The 25553-nt window shown below is 39.3% G+C and overlaps 2 protein-coding genes and 1 pseudogene across 2 annotated transcripts; all 3 read left to right on the forward strand.

The window, feature by feature from the left end:
* The first annotated feature begins 503 nt into the window (after positions 1 to 503).
* On the forward strand, positions 504 to 8015 carry LOC131778251 (uncharacterized). The gene is made up of 10 exons (XM_066167505.1): positions 504 to 680; positions 1133 to 1190; positions 1596 to 1805; positions 2418 to 2603; positions 3232 to 3471; positions 4093 to 4278; positions 4845 to 5111; positions 5852 to 6009; positions 6414 to 6648; positions 7041 to 8015. Exons 1-10 carry the CDS (start codon positions 642 to 644, stop codon positions 7331 to 7333), a joined length of 1872 nt encoding a protein of 623 aa, XP_066023602.1. The 5' UTR covers positions 504 to 641; the 3' UTR covers positions 7334 to 8015.
* Positions 8016 to 12353: 4338 nt separating this feature from the next.
* Positions 12354 to 24631, forward strand: LOC131778267 (uncharacterized). The gene is made up of 8 exons (XM_066166584.1): positions 12354 to 12505; positions 12900 to 12957; positions 13367 to 13576; positions 19701 to 19886; positions 20763 to 21002; positions 21802 to 21987; positions 22559 to 22825; positions 23842 to 24631. The coding sequence occupies exons 1-8, from the start codon at positions 12467 to 12469 to the stop codon at positions 24132 to 24134; spliced, it is 1479 nt and encodes a 492-aa protein (XP_066022681.1). The 5' UTR covers positions 12354 to 12466; the 3' UTR covers positions 24135 to 24631.
* Positions 15325 to 17623, forward strand: LOC136281124 (uncharacterized; annotated as a pseudogene).
* Positions 24632 to 25553: the final 922 nt, after the last annotated feature.

The following is a 25553-nucleotide window of genomic DNA, read 5'->3' on the forward strand; positions in this document are numbered from 1 at the left end:
CTATTTACTCATTTTTTTATAATTTATCACTGTAAGATTTGGTGAGTGGAACATATTTGGAAACATGATATTCAATAGAGTCGACGGTTCGGGTTGTTTTAATGAAGTTAGCACCTGCTTGATTTGCATTACAACAGAACAGATAGGTTTTGTTGAAAGAACTAATTCAGTATGTCAAAATTCAAAGGTGAGATATTCAAGTATCAGAAACAGTTTTCGTCGATTTTTGTATGAAATAGAGGAAACAAACTTTTATACATTCGTAATTAGGAGCAAAAACATGATAATTAATAAACCTGAAATATTTGCTATAATTTAATTAAAAATTTTACGTTGAGATGAATCTATATCAGTTTGGAGATTATATCCCCTCAGTGGGACTTCAGGTTTAGGTATTATTTATTATGTACACACATTTTTGGGTCAGTTCATTCCATGTTCCTTCGAACGAAACGTATGGGCAGATCAGCGTAAAGACAAAAAAGTCGTTAGCTTTGCCAATTGTGTATTCATTTTCGAGTTTTTTTTTCTTGGAATAAGACAACCACGCAATGCTAATCTGTTTAAAGAAAAGTATCACGTACTTTACTAGTCTTCCTGATCGGTGTTAAAAGGACCATTTGTTTTATAAATTTACAGCGATGTCAACTGAGGACCATCTTATATTGAATTCTTTAAGCGTAAGTACACCTGTCCAACTGCTTCTTTCTGATCACAGCATTTGTTACAACTAGTTGGATTTTAACCCAAAAAAATCGTGTCGCTGTCATTAATTTTCGGGGCAGTTTAAGCCTGAGACAAGAGGTCTTTCGTGATATTTTTTTGTTTGCATTTGGTTGGACAAGCTCGCGCTTGAAATTTTTCTAGTAGTTTACTCAGTGGTGCCGTAGTTATACGAGCATTGAGCAATCTACCGAATATCAAAACATCTAGAGTCAAGAGCCTGAACAAAATTGAAATTCATCCTCACAGTTTCAGTCATCAAATATTTTATTACTCTTCTACAATGACTATGTTAATTTTCTCCTAAAAAGGAGCTGACTAAACTTCCGTAGAAAAATTTTTCTTTAAATTCTAAACGTCTTAAAAAGTCTAAAACGTTGATTATATAGTTTCTGACTTTCAAACGCAGGTGATGATACAAACTGGGATATTGATTTTTCTGTTAGGAGTCTCCAATGTAACAGCAGGTATGTATAAACAAATAAGCTGCAATCCACAAAAATTCGCGCGGTTTTCAACTGTGGAAATTTTTTGGTAGACTATATCTGAAAAACATTTCGCCGTCCTTAAATGATGGTGTTGAAGATTTGAGAATCATTGCATATCTCATTGCTCGTCTCAAGAGTCCTAGATGAAAAACACGCAAAATAGTCTATGTCGTACAAAATTTGTGTGACTTTCACAAGGCTGAAACTAAGTCTTTGAGGATAAAGAGATAAGTTGTTTCGACCAATCCTGTCAATGACACTTCACAGCAAGGAGACTGGTGCGAAAATAAACTCTCTCGTGCCAAGCCCCCGTCGGCTTAAAATTCTCACAGGTTCATTGAGAATCTGTAGGTAACGAACTATTTTATCAAATTTTAACCACAGCTGACTTGGCATTGGGACAACCGGCAAACATGATCTTTCCTTGCGAATCAGAAGCTGCATTGGCTGTTGAAGGCACATCAGCAGGGTGTGCAGTAACCACTCTTCTCACGGACCCCTGGTGGCGTGTAGATCTGGGGACGAGTTACGTTGTCGATGTAGTAGACATTATAGCCGGTGCAGATGGATTAACAGATTTTGAAATACGAGTCGGTGAGTGGTCCAAATCATACAACAAAACATCTGGTAATTTGGTATTATTAACTGAGTTGATAGCGTAAATTGGCCACCTTAAAGAGTTTAAAAGCTAACGTTTTGAGCGTTAGCCCTTCGTCAGAGCGATAACCGGACATCCGCTCAGTCTTACAGAAGTTCTTCTTTGATGGCTGGTTAGAACAAAGGAAAGAAGGAGAAGCCGATAGGATTCCAGGGTTATAGTTTCAACCGCGTGAGAACGCGAATGACTAATTTGCGGTTGATTTTAGTTTTAAATCTGATTGGATGAGAGGGTGGCTTGAGTTCCCTAAACCAGTCGTAGCCCAGAATGTAACATTTAGTCGCCCCATCGGTATATTAGATGGAGAGGACAGTATTTATATCCACGGAGTAATTGGGGTCTTAATCAGAGCGTCAGTGCATACCTCTCCGATACTCGAATATGGTGTGAATTATATCATTATCGATTCTTTATTATTTCGTCACCAAAATATCAAAATGTTATGTCCCTACGCGTTTCTTATCAAAAGTGTTATGAAACAAGGAGAGATCAAGTCAGTTCTATCCTTTATTTCCGTCTACTAACTCTACATTTTATTATTTCCCCAGGTGACAATCTTGATAATGAAGGAAACTTAAACCAAAAGTGTGGAGGACCATACACTTTGACTTCTTCACAGAAAAAGTCCTTCTCTTGCACCCCAGGTATCAAAGGTCGGTATGTGAACATCCAAATAGCGGGAAACAACAAGAAGCTGGCCATCTGTGAGGTGTCAGTTAATCCTAATCCAACAGGTGGGCTCTGAACTTCGTCCTTGCAAATAGGAAGGAGGAAGAAATGTAAAGGCAGTGGGTACAAAACTAGCGAGAAAGGTAGGAAGTGGGGTGGTGAGGAAAATAATGGATCGCCCTGACGAAGGGCTAACGCTCGAAACGTCAGTCTTTAAAGTCTTTATGGTGGCCAATTTACGTTTTCAACTCAGTTGTTAACACTACAGCTTCTTTAGAACCTCTATTAGTGAGGTAAATAGTTGGGTAAAAGAAAGAAATACAGGTTGGTAGGGAGATAGATAATCAGATAGGTAGGCAGTATGAGAGCGAGAGTGTGAAGGAGGTAGGCAGGTAAGCAGGGCAGGCAGGTGAAACAGGAGGCAGGGAGGTAGCAGGGTAGGCATCTGGGTCTGCAGTCTGATCGTCCGGGTGAGGGTAGCCATAGAAAGACTGTTGTCGCTAGTGGTAACTGAGGTTTCGACAACCTTAGCGGAAGTCATGAGCCGAGTCGGGTGAGGACTATTTCTAAGTTATTAGTAGTGGAAATTTGAGTTGGTTTTCCTGTGGCGAAGCTGTTAGGAGTGGGTTCATGTGAGCTTTGAAATTTTATTTCTCTCAGCACAGTCAGTCACTTTCGTTTCTACTTTATCAGTAAACCTTGCTTTGAGCAAGTCAGCATATCAGTCCTCTGTCTCCTTCGATGGTTACCCTGTGCGAGCAGTGGATGGAAATACTGACAGTGTCTGGAGCTCAAGCAGTTGTACACATACAAATGAAACAACAGATCCCTGGTGGCGTGCGGATCTGGGATCAAGTCAGCACGTGTCAGAGGTGTTCATAGTCAACAGAGTAGAGGCTAAATTTAGGCTTTTCAACATAGAAATTCGTGTCGGTAAGTTAAATATTCCCTGGAATATAATTAATTTCATATCATTATTTCATCTTATTTACAAGCCCCCATTCAAATCAGCTTGCAACTGAACTGCCCCAGTCTGATAAATATTACGATAAATAAATACAAGACAAAAAAATAGATTTGGTTCAAATTTATGTTAATATATGTACAATAAATGTCATCAACTTTATCTTACGATTAGCATGGTGGCCATGTTATTTAGATAAACTATTTTGTTACACCTACCAACACAAATAAGTTTTCCTATTGGAGGAGAACGCAAGGCAAAGAAAACTCACTAACTCCCAAGGGAACAATAACCTAAACTTTCGACTCGCACGTGAGCATGTCGGGGACCTTAAGACCTCGGCAAAACTGTGCGCCACCCCGAGTCAAGAAAGTTCCATTTTTTCAGTGATTCTCTAGAGTTTGAAGGTAAATAAAAACACTTAATTAATGGCCCTACATGAAATGATAAGTTTTATTTTCCCTCAAGGAAACAACGTCACGGTTTCCCTTGGGGCCAGCTTTAAGTATAGCATTAACCTTGATTAACTGCACTTCTTCGACTTCAACGATCAGCGAAGTCTTCTAAAAGAAGTTTTTTTTATCCCTCAGGAGATAGTTTGGCAAATAATGGAAACTCCAATCCGAGGTGTGGTGGCTTGCATTCGATGGCTAATTTACTCAAAGCTTCGTTTTATTGCAAACCGAGAAAAACTGGACGATACGTAAATATCAGACTGAAGGGAAGAAGGATGTTTCTGACTTTGTGCGAGGTGGAGGTGTATTCCGAAAGCAGAGGTAACTTATAGTTTAACCTCTTAATTTAACTCTCAGAAGAGCTTCTCATGTAACTTCTCCCTATAATATCCACACAATATCCAGCAAACAGGTAATGAGAATACTCAAACTTATCAGGAAGAAGTCGTAATCTTGATCTAACACGAAATTCTCGTAAATAAATTACATGGAAAAAATTAGTAGCGATAGCGGAGAATTAATCATCAGATGTTGAAAATTAAAGGGTAAAATCTAAAAGGCTTTCCGCATGCTCATAAATTGACGCACTTTAATTAAAATTCTTTCTCTATAGCTAAATGTTGGAGGGGGGGGGGAGAGGAAAGAGCGAATTGGTAGGGAGGGGGGAGAAGAAGAGTTGTAGATCAATGGCTCAATAATGGATATCACAAGAGCCTCGTCCGTGTCCATTTGGTCGTGGTAGACAAACAGCTCGTTGTTAATTCCTAATTCCAGTCCGCAGCCCTTAGTTACAGCACTTACAGTAAGATTGTAACTGAATACGAACGTAAATAGTTGGCTTTCTAGAGGGATTAAAAAAGATGATAACAGCATTTTCCTCATTCTAGCCATTCTGAAATACAAGCCAGTAAAAAACTCAGTGCAGGACGCCTATTACCAAACTTCTATAACTCTGGTCTGTCCAGAGCCTTTCGGTTATCCTGAACCGTTTGTAGCCTGGGTAAAAAATGGTGTCGTCCTTCAAAACAGCTCATCCGACTTGACACTGGATCTGTCAATCACTGCTCAAAGGAATACTACCAAGTGGACAATTGACTGTGTGGCCAGCAACAAACATGGCGCTGATTATCACAGATTTGTTTTGAACTTGCACAGTAAGTAAAAGAACCGGACCGTTTCATAAGCGAGAGCCAGGCGTGGATCTTTTAATGGAAAACTCTGCTAGGCAGTCCAAGAATGAATTCAATGCTCAGAATATAGTTTATCAGTTATGTCCTGCGATCAGTCCTTTTCTTTAAATTAGCGGCTTTATCGTTGTGTTTTTGATATCTGATACATATTTGTGTCCACGGATTTCTCTAATAAAGTCAGCGTCGGAAAGCATGCGGTGTGTATGAGTTCCAAACATCACGTATTGACAAATTTTATTTGAATTTCCAATTTTAGTTGACAAGTTTTTACCCAAATTGACCGAGTTTTTTTTCAAGAAAACTACTTAAACAATGTAGTAGACACAGTGGACAAGTCTCCTGATAGTCAGTACACTGGAATACCGGTCAAGAGGTCTGAGTTCCATATCTGGTCACGTCAATACGTTTTGTTCATGGGCAAGACACTTTACTCTCACAGTGCATCTCTCCACCCAGAATGCAAATGGTACCGGCGAATTTTCAGGGAAGCTTGGTGAAATGTTGAGGGGCAACCATGTGATGAACTAGCATTCCATCCAGGAGGAATGGGGGGGGGGGGTAGGGGGTAGTATTACTCCTAGTCGCTACATGCTATGGAAACCGGGATAAGGTCCGATTGGATGGGCCAGTAGGCTCGAGTACAGACTTTATCTTACTTATCTTCACTAAAAGAATATGGAAAGATATCCTCTCTTTTATTCAAGGCAGATATGCGATGTGCACGGAATTCAGAGACCTAATGGAAGGGACTAGAACAGTTCGTCATGTAGTGCATAACCAACAGTCGGCGCAAAATGATGGGGATATTGATAACCGTGCATGGTACCGATTTGTTAGTCAAGCCACAGGAACCCCAGTGCAGGTCTGATCTATGATTACAATTTTGCCCGGTTAGAGGAGAACGAGTAGAATAAAAAGAATTTGTAGAGGGGAGGTCTTGAGGTTGAGAGTTGAGACAGGGTGAGGCATAAAATAAAAGATACGTCCAGTTAAATGGTAAAATATTGCGTTTCCTGAATAGGTAATGCAAACTGCTCTAGTATTTTTCACTGACCGACTGCAGGAAAAAATTAGGTCGGACAGTCTACTCTCGCGAAGTTTCTGCACAAAATTAATGCGGAAATGTAACTGGGAGCTTGTAACCTCCTTGTCTTAACCAGTTTCCAAATCAAAGATAGAAAAACAAAATTTTAATTATTCTTTCCCCTTTATAAAGAGGTTATTAACGAATTACAGAAATTTAGAATATCTAAATTTTCTCGCCAGCTACCGGACTCCTGCACGGAACCTTGGACTTGTGGAACTCAGGCCTCAGGCTGGCTTCGCGGGGGTCATCCATCAATGGAAGAGGGCCTTGTACGCCGGAATGTTTGCTTTAGTTGGAATGACAATTGCTGCTTTGCCGAAGTGCAGGCGCTAGTCAGGCATTGCTATGGATACTATGTGTATAAGCTGCAGCCGACAGCTTTGGAATTCAAAGTGAAAGCCAGATATTGCGTAGGTTAGTAATCCATCGGTTGCCTTTACAATGATCATAAGCCACTGTAGACTTCTTCTCAACAATTCTTAGAGCATGTTACTCCTTTTGTGCTATTAGCACAAATCTTAGTGACCGACTAAAGCTTTCCGACTTCTGATTGACTGATAAAACAGAATATAGAACTTGAGAGAACAATGCCGAAAACGAGTTTCTAAAAATATAAAAAATGTAAACATCAGTGACACACTCGGCTGCACCTCGTTAGCTCTTTTTTCGTTTTTACCGCATTTTGATGTCATCAGTGATCTTTTACTGAACAGAAGGACAATAATACGTATACTACTCGGTTGTGTAGACTCTAAGTGCCATATTTTCATTAATCTCTGTGATGTTATTTTCACCCTATATCAAAGAAAACCGAGCCATCCCTTATGAAGATGCTTTGTTTTACCAACCCGTTACAAAAACTGGTGTGCAGTCAGCATTGACAAATCACGCGATTCACACGGAATATCACGTGACATCTTCATGGAAGTGTATGGCCTATTGCCTCTCGGAGATGACGTGTGTGTCATTCAGCTACTTCCCCCAGAGTAACACATGTGAGCTTAGCAACAGCACTGAATCGAGTAACCCGGAAGGTTTGAGAAAGAGACCTGGGACCGAATATTACGAAAAGACAAGTCATTCATCATTCTTAGGTTGAGAAGCTGGTTCAAACAAGAATGGAATTAACTGTGAAATTTCTAGATGGTAAGAGAGCAAGTTTTCCTATGCGGAACACTTTGGCATAGAATGGTAGTATTTATTGTGAAAGCTGCGATGGAAACAGACTCATTTGAAGCGGTGTAAGGAAAGCCCTTCATAGTATGTTTCATCAACACAACATTTCACACTTTGTAAATATTTTTCTTTTAATTTTCCGAGTCAGTTTTTCATTTTTACAGTTTAGACACAGGATAAGAGAAACAATTGCACATAACAACTAACAACAAAAGTAAAGAAATCCGAAGGTCTGGATTAAGTTTAACTACGTTCTATCCAAGTTTAACCAAACAAAACTCTGAAATCGGAGTTTTTTGTTTGTTGGTATTTTTGTCCCTCATTTCTGGCAAGACGAATAAAATGTCTTCTTATTCGACCTCTAAGATCAAATTTTGCTATCTTTCCTATCTTACATTCACACAAAACAACAAACCTGTGAAGTCGCATTAACATATTTGCGTAAGTAAAGCAGCCTGTTATGTAGGCTATACGAGTTTTTACGACACTTACCTCACCAACTGGCACCATTTAGTTTACCTATGAATGTTCTGATATTTGAGGCGAAGGATTTTACGCACAATGGAATTGCCGGCACTATCTTCTGAAGTGCCTGTTCATGTTCCTTCACCGATTGATGGTGCTACTCAGTTACAATAAAAACGCGATGGCAAGATACCCATGTCGTGCGAAGGTATTTTCCTTGCTTTTGACATTAATGAAATCCATAATGTAAACTGGAAGCCAACAAGATGCAAAGCCGAGCAGAACCATTGCTAAAGTCTATGTCTGTAATAAACCAAGGACACGAATATTGTAGATCTACATGCTTTTTAATGAGGTCGAAGAAAAGAACTGAAATCATACATTGCACAACAGGGATATCCGATTACTCATCACATGATTCTGAACATGACTAGATTATAACAATGTCACTTTTGCTTCTTCCACTTTCGCCCGGAACGCTGAGGGTTATTTTTGTGCGAGAAAACACGATTTGATCTCGAAACAGCGTGAAATACTTTCACGCAGCAGACCGTGATAATGGCGAAAGGAGTGGCGATATCAAAAACGTTGCTAAAGATTATGAAAGCTGTGTCATCTTCGAATGTGATCAAGCACATTGCCTCGCGTGAAGGAAACTGAAATCTGCCGCTCTTAAATGTAAAGAATAGAGGCGCAGATCCAACGAAAGCCAAACACCAACACATAACAATGTTAATCAAATTTGTTTTCTTCGTAAACAACACACGATACCTTCCTGGTTTCATGACGCAAAAACATCGACCTACTGAAATGAAAGTTAGTAATGTTCCCACTCCAAAATTCTTCCTCCCTTTTGACCCCTAAGAGTGACTGGCATCTAATTTCTTCTTACAGTATCAGCCCTGAATCACATATTAAGGTCAGAAGAATAAAGGAAATGATCACCACTGACAGAGCTCATGATTGTTAAACAAATTCTCCTTGTCAGTACCTTAGGAAATGAATGGAGAACAGTGTGGAGAATATGCATACTGATGTTAGTGTGTAAAGGGTTAAAGAAAATGTAAACGACATATTCATTCATCCCTCAGCATCTCAGTAAAAAATCTCATCATTGAGGTTCCATTGATTATTCCTGATGTAAAAAGCCATTTATATTTCTAAACAATGTTGAAAATTTGTCATAATTACAGCGATAACTATTACATATATTCACGATGACTTGCGACTGAGGTTTTCACCTCTCGATGAAAGATAAACTGTTTTCCAGCATGAAATCTGGGTTGACACGAATGGTTATGTTGGCAGACTAAGACCAGTTCGATCATATTGCTGTGAGAACTAAACACAATTGAAATTTATTTCCCTATGCTTGTCTTTTGTTCGCTTGAAATTAACTGATGCCACTAGCAATTAACGAAATGATTTACAATTGAAGCCAAGCAATTAGATACTCATTAAAAGGTTTCAAAAGAAATTGTGTAAAGCATGTCTTAACAGCGCTATCCCGCGGATTTTGACGAAAGATTGTTTTGTTCAATTAAAAAGGGAATACAAGGCTTGTTTCTTCGATTCCTTAAATCTAACAAATACATTTTGCTTACCGAAAATTGATAACTCTTATGCTATAGAATTCAGATTTTCGTTCAGTGGGAGATTGGAGTGGTAGTTTTTGAGTTGGGAAACTTTGAATACAATACCTCTGATGATGAAATCACAGGCGGCCTAAGCTCACGTCTCGATTAATTCATGAATGCGTCACGCGTTGTCTGACTTAGTGTCAAGTTACGAGAGGAACCGTTGAAAATTTGAACACGTTACAAGGAATAGTATGGGGAACGAAATATAGTCGATTCACAACGATAAATATTTCGAAATATGAATATTTTACACGTAAAATCAATAAAATTTACTCATCCCCTTTGTGTCTGTTGTAGTTTCTGGCGATTTCTGCCGTTTTAAGCTTGCTTTACCATCACTGTTATCCATGTCTTTGTCTTTTGACATGGATAACAGTGATGGTAAAGCAAGCTTAAAACGGCAGAAACTACGACGGATACTCAGGGCATGAGTAGGTTTCACTGATTTTACGCGTAAAATATTCATATTTCGAAATATTTATCGTTGTAAATCGACCATATTTCGTTCCCCATACTATTCCTTGTAACGTGTTCAAATTCTCAACGCTTCCTCTCGTAACTTAACACCGAGTCACACAACGCGTGACGCATTCATGAATTAATCGAGACGTGAGCTTGGGCCGCCTGTGATGAAATAACCTTTTTTTTTAACATTGTCAAGATAGATGTTAGTGTTGCGTTACTATCTCCTTCCAGCAATGATGATTGGAGTCCATGTTGCATCAAAAAGAAGCCATTGAGTTATGCAGCTGTCATAATTTGAGATCGAGACGAGGTAAACAACTCTAACTCTCTTAACAACCTGTATGTTGAGCTTATTTCATGATGAATCTGGCGCAAATGTATCATGGGTAACTTATCGCAAGTTGCACAAATGTGTGAACTAACCTGTGTCGGAAACACTACTTAACTCTTCCCTCTCAACCTCACTGACGAGCAGCTACATAATTTACAGGAATGTCACACAATTTTATGTCACGTATTCAGGGGAACGTGAAAAAAGATCTGGGGCAAAGTGGATAACAGGAATGTCACACAATATATTCCGTCACGCATTCAGGGAAACGCAAACAGAACTGAGGAGACGTTTTGCGGAGACAAGAAGAAAACTTTCTTAAGATAATTAAAGAATTAACTGCTTTAGTTGTCTGAATAGAATTTGATGGTATCCAGTTGTATTTTCCCAATCATCGAGGACTGAGAAAGACGTTCTTCCCTGAACAGACCCGAACAATTAGTCAACAATGTTCAAGAAACAGGGAATCATTTCTAACATGTTTCGCGATGATTTTTAGTTTGATCAACCATTTTCGTATCTGAAGTATTTTGCAAACAGGAAAGACTATTATCGAATTCGGTGTAGCTTGATTGATAGCTTCTAAACCACTGACACTCCGAACCTCGTTAAGATATCGACCAACGGCGAATTCACCCTTTATTTAAAATAGAAAATTCATAAAATCTGTAAAATTACGGCAATGTTATGTCCGCGTGAAAATCGGACCAATACGTTATCATTGAAATACGAGGGACCCAATGCAGCAAGGACGGCAGCGCTGTGGAAAAAGTCGTTCAAAAAATGAATTTACATTTTTGGTTAGAATTTCGGAAATGGCTGGATTTGTTTCCAGCTTCTTACGGCGCTACACCTCAACTTCAACTTAACATAAGTGACATAAGTTCGTGGTGTAGAGTTGCACGTAAAAAAATGATTAATTTACCATCGGGGTTTCCGTTCTCAGTCCACGCAAATTTTGGTAGTTTCACGTTGTTGTTTTGCAAACTTTCGATTTTGTCCTCACATGGAATATAGACCAAATTACAATTGGCTTACATGTCAGATGTGCATTCATTGAAATATGAAGCACACGGGAAATTTGGAAAACGTGACAGATGCTTAAAAGTTCCTCAGTGCGTGTCAGGAAATTCTCTCTGGCACGCAATGTACACGCATACGTCATAAGCGTTTGCACCTAACTATAGTGAAGCACGTGAAGTACAATTTCTCTTAGTTTTCAATTCATATATTTATATGTTTTGAAGAAATTTTGACAAATTTAACTCATTCACTCTTTCATGTTCGTAGCTATGAACCAAAGCAAAGTCTCTATATATCCAGGTTATGAAAATCTGTCCTTCAAAAATATTCTTTTTATTTCAAATTACCTGAGTCAATCGTAAAAATTTACATGAACATTTCTGCAATATAGCTACTTCTTCCTTTCAAATGAGTTTACTTCAATTCAAGGGCATGCAAAATTTGGTGATAAATTAATCATTAATCGGTAGACACGATCCCCTGCCAAAAATAAATACACCAAATCGTCTTTTTAACTACTATCAGGAGCCCACAATGGGCTCCTGCCTGTATTTATTCATTTGTATATTTATTACTTTAAGAGTTGGTGAGTGGACCATATCTGGAAACATGATATTCAATATAGTCGATGGTTTGGGTTGTTTTAATGAAGTAAGCACTTGCTTGATTTGCATTACAACAGAGCAGATCGGTTTTTTAAAACTAATTCAGTATGTCAAAATTCAAAGGTGAGATATTCAAGTACCAGAAACAGTTTTTGTCGATGTTTGTATGAAATGTAGGAAAGAAACTTTTATACAGTCGTAACTAGGAGCAAAAACTCATGATAATTAATAAACCTGAAATATTTTACGTTGTGATGTATCCATATCAGTTTGGCGCTTGTATCCTCTCAGTGGGACGTCAGGGTTAGATATTATTTATTATGCACACACATTTTTCGGTCAGTTCATTCCATTTTCCTTCGAACGAAACTTATGGGAAGATCCGCGTAAAGACAAAAAATCGTTTAGCTTTTAGTTTTTTATAAGGCAACCTCGCGATGCTAATCTGTTTAAAGAAAAGTATCACGTATTGCACTGGTCCTCCTGATCGGCGTTAAAAGGACCATTTGTTTTATAAATTTACAGCGATGTCAACTGAGGACCAACTTATATTGAATTCTTTAAGCGTAAGTACACCTGTCCAACTGCTTCTTTCTGATCACAGCATTTGTTACAACTAGTTGGATTTTAACCCGACAAAACCTTGTCGCTGTCATTAATTTTCGGGGCAGTTTAAGCCTGAGACAAGAGGTCTTTCGTCAACTTTTTCTGTTTGCATTTGGTTGGACAAGCCCGCGCTTGAAATTTTTCTAAACATCTGGAGTCAAGAGATTGAACAAAATTGAAATTCATCCTCACAGTTTCGGTCATCAAATATTTTATTACTCTTCTACAATGACTATGTTAGTTTTCTCCTAAAAAGGAGCTGACTAAACTTCCGTAGAAAAATTTTTCTTTAAATTCTAAACGTCTTCAAAAGTTTAAAGCGTTGATTATATAGTTTCTGACTTTCAAACACAGGTGATGATACAAACTGGGATATTTATTTTGCTGTTAGGAGTCTCCAGTGTAACAGCAGGTATGTATAAACAAATAAACTGCAATCCACAAAAAATCGCCCGGTATTCAACTGTGGACATGTTTTGGTAGACTATATCTGAAAAACATTTCGCCATCCATAAATGATGGTGTTGTACATTTGAGAATCATTGCATATCTCGTGGCTCGTCTCAAGAGTCCTAAATAAAAAACACACACAAAATAGTCTATGTCGTACAAAATTTGTGCGACTTTTGTAAGGCTGAAACTAAGTCTCTGAGGTCAAAGAGATAAGTTGTTTCGATCAATTCCTGTCAATGACACTTCACAGCTAAGAGACTGGTGCGAAAATCAAACTCTCTCGTGCCAAGCCCCCGTCGGCTTAAAATTCTCACAGCTTCATTGAGAATCTGTAGGTAACGAACTATTTTATGAAACTTTAACCACAGCTGACTTGGCATTGGGACAACCAGCAAACATGACCTTTCCTTGCAAATCAGAAGCTGCATTGGTTGTTGGAGGCACATCAGCAGGGTGTGCAGTCACCACTCTTCTCACGGACCCCTGGTGGCGTGTAGATCTGGGGACAAGTTACGTTGTCGATGTAGTAGACATTATAGCCGGCGCAGATGGATTGACAGATTTTGAAATACGAGTCGGTGAGTGGTCCAAATCATATAACAAAACATCTGGTAATTTGGTATTATCAACTGAGTTGATAGCGTAAATTGGCCACCGTTAAGAGTTTAAGAGTGAATGTCTCTAAAAATCAAAGAAAAATAACAAAATCGCGGACATGGTAAAAAAATCATTTCGTCCCATTTTTTGTCTACAGGTAGCTATAGGTACTACTTAAAGTGAAGTGAGGTTAGTTTCTGTAAATATTCATTTTAACGGAAATAAACCGATACTAATTGCATGATCGAAAATGAGTGCCTGCGAGCTCTAAATTATGCAGTTTTCAGGCCGTCCTTGCATGAACTAAAATACAACAGCAGGACTTCTCTAGCTATAAATATATACATGTGGCCTTCCATTACCAAGATATAGTGATATTTTTTGTATCGTGTCCTTCCTGACGAAACCACGGGTTAATTACCAGTGGACGTGTTCGCCATATTTAATTCATGCCAAACCCGGCCTAATGTAGTGTGGCAAAAATGCATGTGGTAGTTTCTCAAAATCTCCAGCAATACTATCACGAGGGCTTATAAGGTGGGTCTTCAAATTCATCGTTCCATTTTTCTGGTATCTTCCGCTGTTTTGATGTACCAACCAACCAAACTTCGTTAAAATTGTAAATGGCGCCATATTGAAATGAACAAATTCAACATTGCAATGACACAAGCAAAGCATTGTTTGAGTCGCAGCCGCACTTAGCTTTTTATTTTTGCTTTGACATAAATAGTTCCTTACCTTAGAAATCTTTTATAGGGCCTTGTTATTCCGCTTGGAAGATATTTTCGAAATACTGTCCTTTGCAATTTGGTGTGAAGGTGGCCGACCGGCTAACTCATTGAAGCTACTGAGCCGGGATGAGTAAAATAAAGTTATTTGTTATTGTCATTTTCTACAGCGCGTCACAACTCAGTTACGTTTAGTCTACTTTGATCTTAATTTTGGTTTTATTGACGTCTCACACAAAAAGGGTCCCGTACAAAACGGCAGGTAACGCTAGCGATTTGCCGGATTTTAATTTTTCACAGGTTCCTGTCACTCTGCGTGACATATGATAATCTGTCACGTAACGAGATCAACAAACAATTCATTCTGCCTCACATATAAGATCTAAACAAATATATTGCCATCATGAACGAGAACGATACAACAAAGAAATAGACTTTACAAAATTTCACAAATATAAACCGTACAGTGAAAACCTTTTGGAACGAAAATAACAATACAATTTTCCCACGGAAAACAAATGTGATGGGTTAAACGAAAGTAAACAAAAAACAAAAGCGTAATAATCGTCGGTGAAGGGAATAAAGACAACGGTTGCTTTAACTCCAGCAGAAAAAGAATGTCTTAATCTTTACATGATATTGTAGGTGGCGTTTGTGGCGCAGAAGAAGCCACAAGCGTTTTTTACAATTTTCAGGTGCTGAGACAGAGATTGAACTTATCTTAGCAAGAAGCGAGATTTTCGCGAAGCCTGATACACGGAAGAGCTGCTCCTCTTCCAAACCAGGAGAAAAGGAGAATGAGAATTGAACCTGTAAGATTAGAACATTTTGTTTCTTTCATAACGAGTCCACACGTTACTCAAGATGTTCCTTTCGGGGAAAAACTTCTAAAATTGTCGACTGGCGAGATCATAAAAACACCCAATGTTATCAGAACAATGATACCAGAGCGTATTGTCCAATAGTATCAAGAATACTGCTGTGAAACCAACTTTGAGCCTATGAGTAAGAGAACTCTACAGAGAGTTTGGGCCGTGTGTTCTTCATCTGTTCGCAAGTCTCTGCAAGGACTTGATAACTTTTCAGCATCAGGAATGGAAGCAGTTGATGCTATAGAAAAACTCGTAGACAAGCTTGTTGACTGTGGCAAGACTCAGCAATGAGCGAGGGAAATTAAGCAGCAACTTCGTTTTTCGAAGCAGTACCTAAAGGGCGACTACAAGGTGGGTGCATATTTTATAATTATGCGTTGCCTTTGCAAATGTAGTAAACTTCTTACTATGATTACTATAAGTCTTCCTTATGCTTAATTGATGAAACAACAGTTTACAATTCACTGTAATACGCTTACACACATGTATACAACGCTGAGAATCGATTAAGTAATCTTTTTGAAATGTCGATCATATGCGCATGCAATGCTTTGTAAATATACATTGAATCACGCGCTTGTCATTTTACTTTTTATTTTAGGTACATGCAGTGGAGGCCACAAAGGTTCCCGATCATTGTCGAATTTACGCGCTAAGTGACCAGAGCAATGCTGAATTTCGGGGCTCCTGCGACCATCTCCACAATGAGTCATATGAGCAGTGTTATGAGTTACAGGAAGTATTGTTTACCATAGAAGATGAGTGTTCAAGTGCGCTCTCGTCAGCAGAAGATCAAGCTGACATGCAACTTACCATCAAACAGGCAAGGGATGATATCATTTGCTGGAAAGCCCATCAGCTACGTTCAGTCCACCAAGCTGAGGCGAAGCATTCAGTTTTAGCCAAACTCGACAGCCGATCGGTGTTGTTAGTCCAGGACTGGGCAATGATATATATGCCCCGAAAATATTGAGGCGCAGTCAGATTGGTTTACGAAGCGAGGATTGCCATGGCACATTAGTGTTGCCATAAGACGGTCAGAGGGTTCTGAGCACTTTGAATCGCAGACACCTGTTCACGTATTTCAAAGCTGCGCCCAAGACAGTGTGACTGTGGCTTCGATTATGCTTGACTGCCTCACTACCTTGAAAGAGGAAATTCCAGAGCTGGAAATAGCTTATTACAAACAAGATAACGCTGGCTGTTATCACAGCGGAAATTCAATCATCTCAGCTAAGCTGGCCAGTGATGCCATGGGAGTGGCTTTTGTAAGAAACGACTTTTCGGACCCTCAAGGTGGAAAGGAGGTATGTGATCGCAAAGCGGCAACAATCAAGGGAAGGTACGTTGGAAGGTACGTAAACGAAGGCAATGATGTCATCAACGCTCTACAGTTCAAAACAGCCATTGAATCTGGCCAAGAAACCACAGGAGAGAAAGCAAGTTATGTTGCTGCCAAACCGTCAAGCACCTTTAATATCAAATGGGAGGGCATAAGCTTACTCAACAATTTTGAGTACGATGAAAGTGACACACGAGTGTGGAGAGCATTCAATGTAGGTTCCGGTAAAGTAGTGCCATGGGCCAAGTTCGAAGGAGTCATGAAGTGCCCGAAAAATTGGAAATCCTAGACTCGCCATTGCAGAGTCCAAGTGGCGCACCGACGTTCAAGGTTGTGAGACACCGAAATATTAAGGAAAGCTCTGTCAAAGCAAATTTCTTAACTGAAAGCGAAAACCAAGATCGAAGCTGTATTGGGGAATATAAGCCAGATGACATGCTTTTCCCGTGTCCAGAAGAAGGATGTGTAAAAGCCTACAGTCGCTTTGCAAACCTCCAGACACATCTAGATACTGGAAAACACCAAATGATGCTCGAACAGGAAACTCTCTACGATAAAGCTAAAAGAGAATATTCTTCCAAGCTGATGGAGGGACGCAGTCGAATACCAAGCGTTCAAGTTGCTGCACAATCAAAGAGAGACGGCTTGCCGCCTCTTCCAATGGGTTGGGCCCTGAAGACAATTAAGAAAAAGGTGCGTTTTAAAAGGAAACAGACCGAATTCTTAACTGACCAATTTCAAAAAGGGGAGTATAGTGGACGGAAAAGCGATCCACAGGAAGTTTCGAAAACCACGAGCCTAGCAAGAGACCAAGCGGGGGGACGTCGATTTCAACCTGATGAAGTCCTTACGTCGCAGCAGATTAGTGGCTTCTTCAGCCGTCTTTCAGTAAAGAAGCGATTAGAAGTTACAGCCGCTGGTAACCGAGCAAAAGCTAATGAAATCTCAGAAGTGGACATGGAGAGCGTCGACAAGGACGAAATTTCCGCCGAAGCTGAGAGCCATCTATCTGCAGTGTGTGCAAATGTGATGAGAGATGTGGCTATTCAACATCCGATTGTATCTTTCGATCTAAACATCTGTTAACTTGTACAAAAACGTACACTCACAACTTTAAGAGTGGATAGGCTAAGAGACATGTGCATAGACCTTGGGCTGGATATTTCTGACATTTCACCTCAGAAGAGGAAAAAGCCATTCATCGCACGACTCACACAATTAGTCCAGGAGTGTACCTGCTCTTCCAAGTAACTGAGCACTGAACGTTTTACGAATAACTGATCTGCTGATTATAAAAGCGGTGCGTGTATTATTTACATGGAGGCGTTGCGTGACAGCAGAGTCCTACGTATCGGATTTTAGTCACTTGAGCTCACCATTGCTTGAGAAACCTCATCTTTGTGTTGGACGATTTTTAGTAAATTCGAAACTGGCGAGTGCAGAAGGCGCAGAAGGGATGCAAATGCTCGAATCCATGTTCACCGGATGAGAAGTAAACGGAAACTAACGGCTTTGTGCCAAATTTAACCTTTTGAGTGCAATTGAACTGTTTAACCTGTTGTGTGTAGAATTATGCAAAATTATGGCGTGATTCTCAAAAGGTAGCAAAAGTCGAAAATTGTTTCTCCTGTCTCCGTATATAAAAATCAAATGTAGTTATAGACATTTTAATATGTTTCTAGTCATTTTAACGGCCAGTGAAGATATAACTGACCAAAACAGTTATTTGTGTCCGACGCGTTTAATTTTGTTATTATGCATCTCATTATGGCGTCATGGTAATTTAACTGAAATTTGGCTGGTGGTCATCTTTTGATAGTCAAAGGTCCCAAAGAAATAAAACCCACATCGTAAAGAACTATCTTTCAAGGCTTCTTGGTAGTGTTATTGTAAACTTTGAGACACTACCACATGTATTTTTGCCAAGCTATTCTAGGCCACCTTTGCCTTAATTTCGAAAGGCCGAAGATGTCGTCTCTTAATAGGGACGTAGCTCCTCCAAGAATAACATTAGACAAAAACTATCACTTTGTCTCGGTAATGCAAGTCCAACTCAATATTTCTATGACTAGAAAAGTCCTTCCGTTACATTTTTGTTAGCATGACAAGTGCCCGAAAAGTGCATAATTTCAGGATCGCGCTTGGTGAAATTTGAGCTATTTACCCCCGGAAATGTTAAAACAAATTATTCCCGTTAAAGTGCATATTTAAAAAATCTAACCCCATTTCCGTTTGTTTACTAGATAAGGCTACCCACAGGCAAAAAATGAACCAAATCGATTTTTGACCGTGTCCGCGACTTTTTCGATAATCTGTGATTTTTATTGACATTTACTCTTAAAAGCTAACGTTTTGAGCGTTAGCCCTTCTTCAGAGCGATAACCGGACATCCGCTCAGTCTTCCAGAAGTTCTTCTCTGATGGCTGGTTTGAACAAAGGAAAGATAGAGAAGCCAATAGGATTCCAGGGTTATAGTTTCAACCGCGTGAGAACGCGAATGACTAATTTGCAGTTAATTTTAGTTTTAAATCTGATTGGATGAGAGGGTGGCTTGAGTTCCCTAAACCAGTCGTAGCCCTAAGAGATGTGCCCACCTTAAGTCAATCAATTAGCGTGGTATCAAGAAAGCTTTATTTTAATTTTTTTTAATGCAGCACTAGCTTAATTAAATTAGTGTTAATTTTTTTAATATAATGTATGTTTTTCTGTTTTTTTTTTCGATTGTATTTATATTTACATTTTTACGTAATTATATTGATTTGTAGTTACCTTTAGAGGACCCTTCTGTAAACCACTCTTTCTGTGATGTTGGCATCCTCAATAAAGATTAACTATTATTATTATTATTATCATTATTATTATCATTATTATTTTAGCCCAGAACGTAACATTTAGTCGTCCCATCGGTATATTAGATGGAGAGGACAGTATTTATATCCACGGAGTAATTGGGGTCTTAATCAGAGCGTCAGTGCATACCTCTCCGATACTCGAATATGGTGTGAATTATATAATTATCGATTCTTTATTATCTTGTCACCAAAATATCAAAATGTTATGTCCCTACGCGTATCTTATCAAAAGTGTTATGAAACAAGGAGAGATCAAGTCAGTTCTATCCTTTATTTCTGTCTACTAACTCTACATTTTATTATTCCCTTAGGTGACAATCTCGACAATGAAGGAAACTTAAACCAAAAGTGTGGAGGACTATACACTTTGACTTCTCCACAGGAAAAGTCTTTCTTTTGCACCCCAGGTATCAAGGGTCGGTATGTGAACATCCGAATAGCGGGAAACAACAAGAAGCTGGCCATCTGTGAGGTGTCAGTTAATCCTAATCCAACAGGTGGGCTCTGAACTTCGTCCTTGCAAATAGGAAGGAGGAAGAAATGCAAAGGTAGTGGGTACAAAAATAGCAAGAAAGGTAGGAAGTGTGGTAGTGAGGTAAATAATGCATCGCCCTGAGGAAGGGCTAACCCTCGAAACGTCAGCCTTTAAACTCTTTACGGTGGCCAATTTACGTTTTCAACTCAGTTGTTAACAATTAATTGCCTTTTCTACTTTCCCACTGACGCAGCACCACAGCTTCTTTAGAACCTCTATTAGTGAGGTAAATAGTTGGGTAAAAGAAAGAAATACAGGTTGGTAGGGAGATAGATAATTAAATAGGCAGGTAGTATGAGAGCGAGAGTGTGAAGGAGGTAGGCAGGTAGGCAGGGCAGGCAGGTGAAACAGGAGGCAGGTAGGTAGCAGGGTAGGCATCTGGGTCTGCAGTCTAATGGTCCAGGTGAGAGTAGCCATAGAAGAATGTTGTCGGTAGTGGTGACTGAGGTTTTGACAACCTTAGCGGAATTCATGAGCCGAGTCGTGTGAGGACTGAATCAAGTGTTATAAATCTGGTTGGGAGAGGTGGTTGACTAACTTAGTAGAGACCCCTGTCAGCAGATACAAACAACTAGTGGCACCATACAAACGACTTGTTAACGACATTTACATAACAAACGTACCAAACGTACCGAATAGAAGGAGCCAACATTACTGGCGAATAGAAACTGACTAATCACGACCGTTATTTAAAGAGAAATCAAGGCTATATCCAAGTTATTGGTTATGGACGTTTGAGTTGTTCTACCTGTGGCGAAGCTGTTAGGAGTGGGTTCATGTTAGCTTTAAATTTTATTTCAACTAGCATAGTCGGTCACTTTTGTTTGTACTTTATCAGTAAACCTTGCTTTGAGCAAGTCAGCTTCTCAGTCCTCTGTCTCCCATAATGGCTACCCTGAGCGAGCAGTGGATGGAAATACTGACAGTGTCTGGGGCTCAGGAAGTTGTACACATACAGATAAAACAACAGATCCCTGGTGGCGTGGGAATCTGGGATCGAGTCAGCACGTGTCAGAGGTGTTCATAGTCAACAGAGTAGAGGCTGAATTTAGGCTTTTCAACATAGAAATTCGTGTCGGTAAGTTAAATATTCCCTGGAATATAATTAATTTCATCTCATTATTTCATCTTAGTTACAGGCCCCATTCAAATCAGCTTGTAACTGAACTGCCCCAGTCTGATAAATATTAGGATAAATAAATACAAGAGAAAAAATAGCTTTGGTTCAAATTTATGTTGAGATATGTACAATAAATTTCATCAACTTTATCTTATGATTAGCATGGTGGCCATGTTATTGAGATAAACTATTTTGTTACACCTCCAAACACAAATACGTTTTCATATTGGAGGAGAACGCGTCACATGCTTAGTGTCACATACTCAAGGCGAACAAAACTCACTAACTCCCAAGGGAATCTGTTGTGTCTCGCGGAATTGAATGAATCAAACTAGTACAACACAACAAGGTTTAATCAAATATGGCGGTTTACATTCAACGACAGGCGCACATGGCATGCGTGCGCATAATAGTAACAAAACCGCAGACCATCATGTGCGACATAGCAGAAACAACGACCTGAACTTTCGACTTGCACGTGAGCAGGTCGGGGACCTTAAAATCTCGGCAAAACTGTGTGCCACCCCGAGTCAAGAAATTTCCATTTTTCAGTGATTCTCTAGAGTTTGAAGGTAAATAAAAACACTTAATGAATGGCCCTACGTGAAGTAATAAGTTTTATTTCCCCTCAAGGAAACAACGTCACGGTTTCCCTTGGGGCCAGCTTTAAGGATAGCTTTAACCTTGATTAACTGCATTCCTTCGACTTAAACGATCAGCAAAGTCTTCTGAAAGAAGTTATTTTTTTATCCGTCAGGAGATAGTTTGACAAATAATGGAAACTCGAATCCGAGGTGTGGTGGCTTGCACTCGATGGCTAATTTACTCAAAGCTTCGTTTTATTGCAAACCAAGGAAAAATGGACGATACGTAAATATCAGACTGGTGGGAAGTAGCATGGTTCTGACTTTGTGCGAAGTGGAGGTGTATTCCGAAAGCAGAGGTAGCTTATAGTTTAACCTCTTAATTAAACTCTCTGAAGTACTTCTTATGTAACTTCTCCCTACATCAGTACATCATCCAGCAAACAGATAATGAGAATACTCGAATTTTATCAGGAGGAAGTTGCTACCTTGATCTAACACGAAATTTTCTCGTAAATAAATTACATGGAAAAATATAGCGGCGAGAGAGGAGAATTAACCATCAAATCTTGAAAGTTTAAGGGTTATATCCATAAAAAGCTTTCCGCATGCTCATAAATTGACGCACTTTACTTCAAGGTCTTTCTCCATAGCTTAATGCCTTGTGGAGGAGGGAAGAGGAAAGAGCGAATTGGTAGGGAGGGAGGGTAGGAAGAGTTGTAGATCAAAGGCACAATAATGGATATCACAAGAGCCTTGTCCGTGTCCATTTGGTCATGGTAGACAAACAGCTCGTTGTTAGTTCCTAATCCCAGTCCACAGCCCTTAGTTACAGCACTTACAAGTAAGATTGTAACTGAATGCGAACGTAAAAGGTTGGCTTTGTAGAGCGATTAAAAAAGGATGATAACAGCATTTTCCTCATTCTAGCCATTCTGAAATACAAGCCAGCAAAACACTCAGTGCAGGACGCCTATTACCAAACTTCTATAACTCTGGTCTGTCCAGAGCCTTTCGGTTATCCTGAACCGTTCGTAGCCTGGGTAAAAAATGGTGTCGTCCTTCAAAACAGCTCATCCGGCTTGACACTGAATCTGTCAATCACTGCTCAAAGGGATACTACCAAGTGGACAATTGACTGTGTGGCCAGCAACAAACATGGCGCTGATTATCACAGATTTGTTTTGAACTTGCACAGTAAGTGAAAGAACCGGACCGTTTCATAAGCGAGAACCAGGCGTGGATCTTTTAATGAAAAACTCTGCTAGTCCAAGAATGAATTCAACGCTCAGAATATAGTTTATCAGTTATGTCCTGCGATCAGTCCTTTTCTTTAAATTAGCAGTTTTATCGTTGCGTTTTTGATATCTGATACATATTTGTGTTCACGGATTTCTCTAATAAAGTCAGCATCGGAAAGCATGCGGTGTGTATGAGTTCCAAATATCACGTATTGAGAAATTTTATTTGAATTTTCAATTTTAGTTGACAAGTTTTTACCCAAATTGACCGAGTTTTTTTTCAAGAAAACTACTCAAACAATGTGGGAGACACAGTGGACAAGTCTCCTGATAGTCAGTACACTGGAATCCCGGTCAAGAGGTCTGGGTTCAATACCTGGTCACGTCAATGCGTTTTGTTCATGGGCAAGATTCTTTACTCTCACAGTGCATCTCTCCACCCAGAATGCAAATGGGTACCGGCGAATTTTCAGGGAAGCCTCGTGAAATGTTGAAGGGTAACCATGTGACGAACTAGCATTCCATCCATACAGCTTTGGAATTGGAAGTGAAAGCGAGATATTGCGTAGGTTAGTAATCCATCGGTTGCCTTTAAAATGATCATAAGCCACTATAGACTTCTTCTCGACAATTTTTAGGGCTTGTTACTCCTCTTGTGCTATTAGCATAAATCTTAGTGACTCTGACTAAAGCTGATTTTTTGTGACTTCTGATTGACTGATAAAACAGAACATAGAACTTGAGAGAACAATGGCGAAAACGAGTTTCTAAGAAAATAAAAAAGGTAAACATCAGTGACACACTCGGCTGCACCTCGTTAGCTCTTTTTTCGTTTTTTACCACATTTTGATGTTATCAGTGATCTTTTATTGAACAGACGCACAATAATACGGATACTACTTGGTGATATAGACTCTTTAAGTGCTATATTTTCATTTATCTCTGTGATGTTATTTTCACCGTTTATCAAAGAAAACCGAGCCATCCATTATGATGATGCTTTGTTTTTCCAACCCGTTACAAAAAATGGTGTGCAGACCGCATTGACAAATCACGTGATTCACACGGAATATCACGTGACATCTTCATGGAAGTGTATGATCTATTGCCTCTCGGAGATGAGGTGTGTGTCATTCAACTATTTCCCCCAGAGTAACACATGTGAGCTTAACAACAGCACTGGATCAAGTAACCCGGGAGGTTTGACAAAGAGACCTGGGACCGAATATTACGAAAAGACAAGTCATTCATCATTCTTAGGTTGAGAAGCTGGTTCAAAGAAGAATGGAATCAATACTGAATTATTAGATGGTAAGAGAGGAAGTTTTCCTGTGCGGAACACTTTGGCATAGAATTTTAGTATTTATTGTCAAAGCTGCGATGGAAACAGACTCATTTGAAGCGGCTTAAGGAAAGCCCTTCATAGTATGTTACATCAACACAACATTTCAGACTTTGTAAAATATTTTTCTTTTAATTTTCCGAGTCAGTTTTTCATTTTTACAGTTTAGACGCAGGATAAGAGAAACAATTACACATAGCAACTAATAACAAAAGTAAAGAAATCCGAAGGTCTGGATTAAGTTCAATCACGTTCTAGCCAAGTTTAACCAAAAGAACTCTGAAATCGGAGTTCTTGGTTTGTTGGTATTTTTGTCCCTCATTTCTGGCAAGACGAATAAAATGTCTTCTTATTCGGCCGCTAAGATCAGATTTTGCTATCTTTCTTATGTTACATTCACACAAAACAAGAAACCTGTGAAGTCGCATTAATATATTTGCATAAGTATATGAGTCTGTTATGCTATATGAGTGTTTACGAGACTTACCTCACCAAGATACCAAGATACCCATGTCGTGCGAAGGTATTTTCTTTGCTTTTGACATTGATGAAATCCATAATGTAAACTGGAAGCCAACAAGATGCAAAGCCGAGCAGAACCACTGCTAAAGTCTATGTCACTTTTGCTTCTTCCACATTCGCACGGTATCGCCGAGGTTTATTTTTTATGAGAGAAAACACGATTTTATCTCAAAACAGCGCGGAATACTTTGACGCAGCAGACCGTGATAATGGCGAAAGGAGTAGCTATATAAAAAACGTTACTAAAGATTATGAAAGCTGTGTCATCTTTGAATGTGATCGAGCACATTGCCTCACCTGAATGAAACTGAAATCTGCCGCTCTTAAATGTAAAGAATAGAGACGCAGATCCAACGAAAGCCAAACACCAAAAATATCGACTTACTGAAATCAAAGTTAGTAATGTGCCCACTCCAAACTTCTTCCTCCCTTTTGACCCCTAAGAGTGACTGGCATCTAATTTCTTCTTACAGTATCAGCCCTGAATCACATATTAAGGTCAGAAGAATAAAGGAAATGATCACCACTGACAGAGCTCATGATTGTTGAACAAATTCTCCTTGTCAGTACCTTAGGAAATGAATGGAGAACAGTGTGGAGAATATGCATACTGATGTTAGTGTGTAAAGGGTTAAAGAAAATGTAAACGGCATATTCATTCATCCCTCAGCATTTCAGTTAAAAAACTCATCATTGAGGTTCCATTGACTATTCCTGATGTAAAAAGCCATTTCTATTTCTAAACAATGTCGACAATTTGTCATAATTACAGCGATAACTAATACATATATTCACGATGACTTGCGACTGAGGTTTTCAC

This window comes from Pocillopora verrucosa, chromosome 5 (assembly GCF_036669915.1).
Source record: "Pocillopora verrucosa isolate sample1 chromosome 5, ASM3666991v2, whole genome shotgun sequence".
In the NCBI taxonomy this organism is placed as follows: domain Eukaryota; kingdom Metazoa; phylum Cnidaria; class Anthozoa; order Scleractinia; family Pocilloporidae; genus Pocillopora; species Pocillopora verrucosa.

What these genes read in the sequence shown, in the direction of transcription:
- LOC131778251 (XM_066167505.1), top strand. Translation starts at nt 642, where the DNA reads ATGTCAACTGAGGACCATCTTATATTGAATTCTTTAAGC. An exon ending in CAACATAGAAATTCGTGTCG is followed by an intron (nt 3,472 to 4,092) that starts GTAAGTTAAATA and finishes TTTATCCCTCAG; the next exon opens with GAGATAGTTTGGCAAATAAT. An exon ending in GGTGTATTCCGAAAGCAGAG is followed by an intron (nt 4,279 to 4,844) that starts GTAACTTATAGT and finishes TCCTCATTCTAG; the next exon opens with CCATTCTGAAATACAAGCCA.
- LOC131778267 (XM_066166584.1), top strand. Translation starts at nt 12,467, where the DNA reads ATGTCAACTGAGGACCAACTTATATTGAATTCTTTAAGC. An exon ending in AGTCTCCAGTGTAACAGCAG is followed by an intron (nt 12,958 to 13,366) that starts GTATGTATAAAC and finishes CTTTAACCACAG; the next exon opens with CTGACTTGGCATTGGGACAA. An exon ending in ATTTGTTTTGAACTTGCACA is followed by an intron (nt 22,826 to 23,841) that starts GTAAGTGAAAGA and finishes CGTTTATCAAAG; the next exon opens with AAAACCGAGCCATCCATTAT.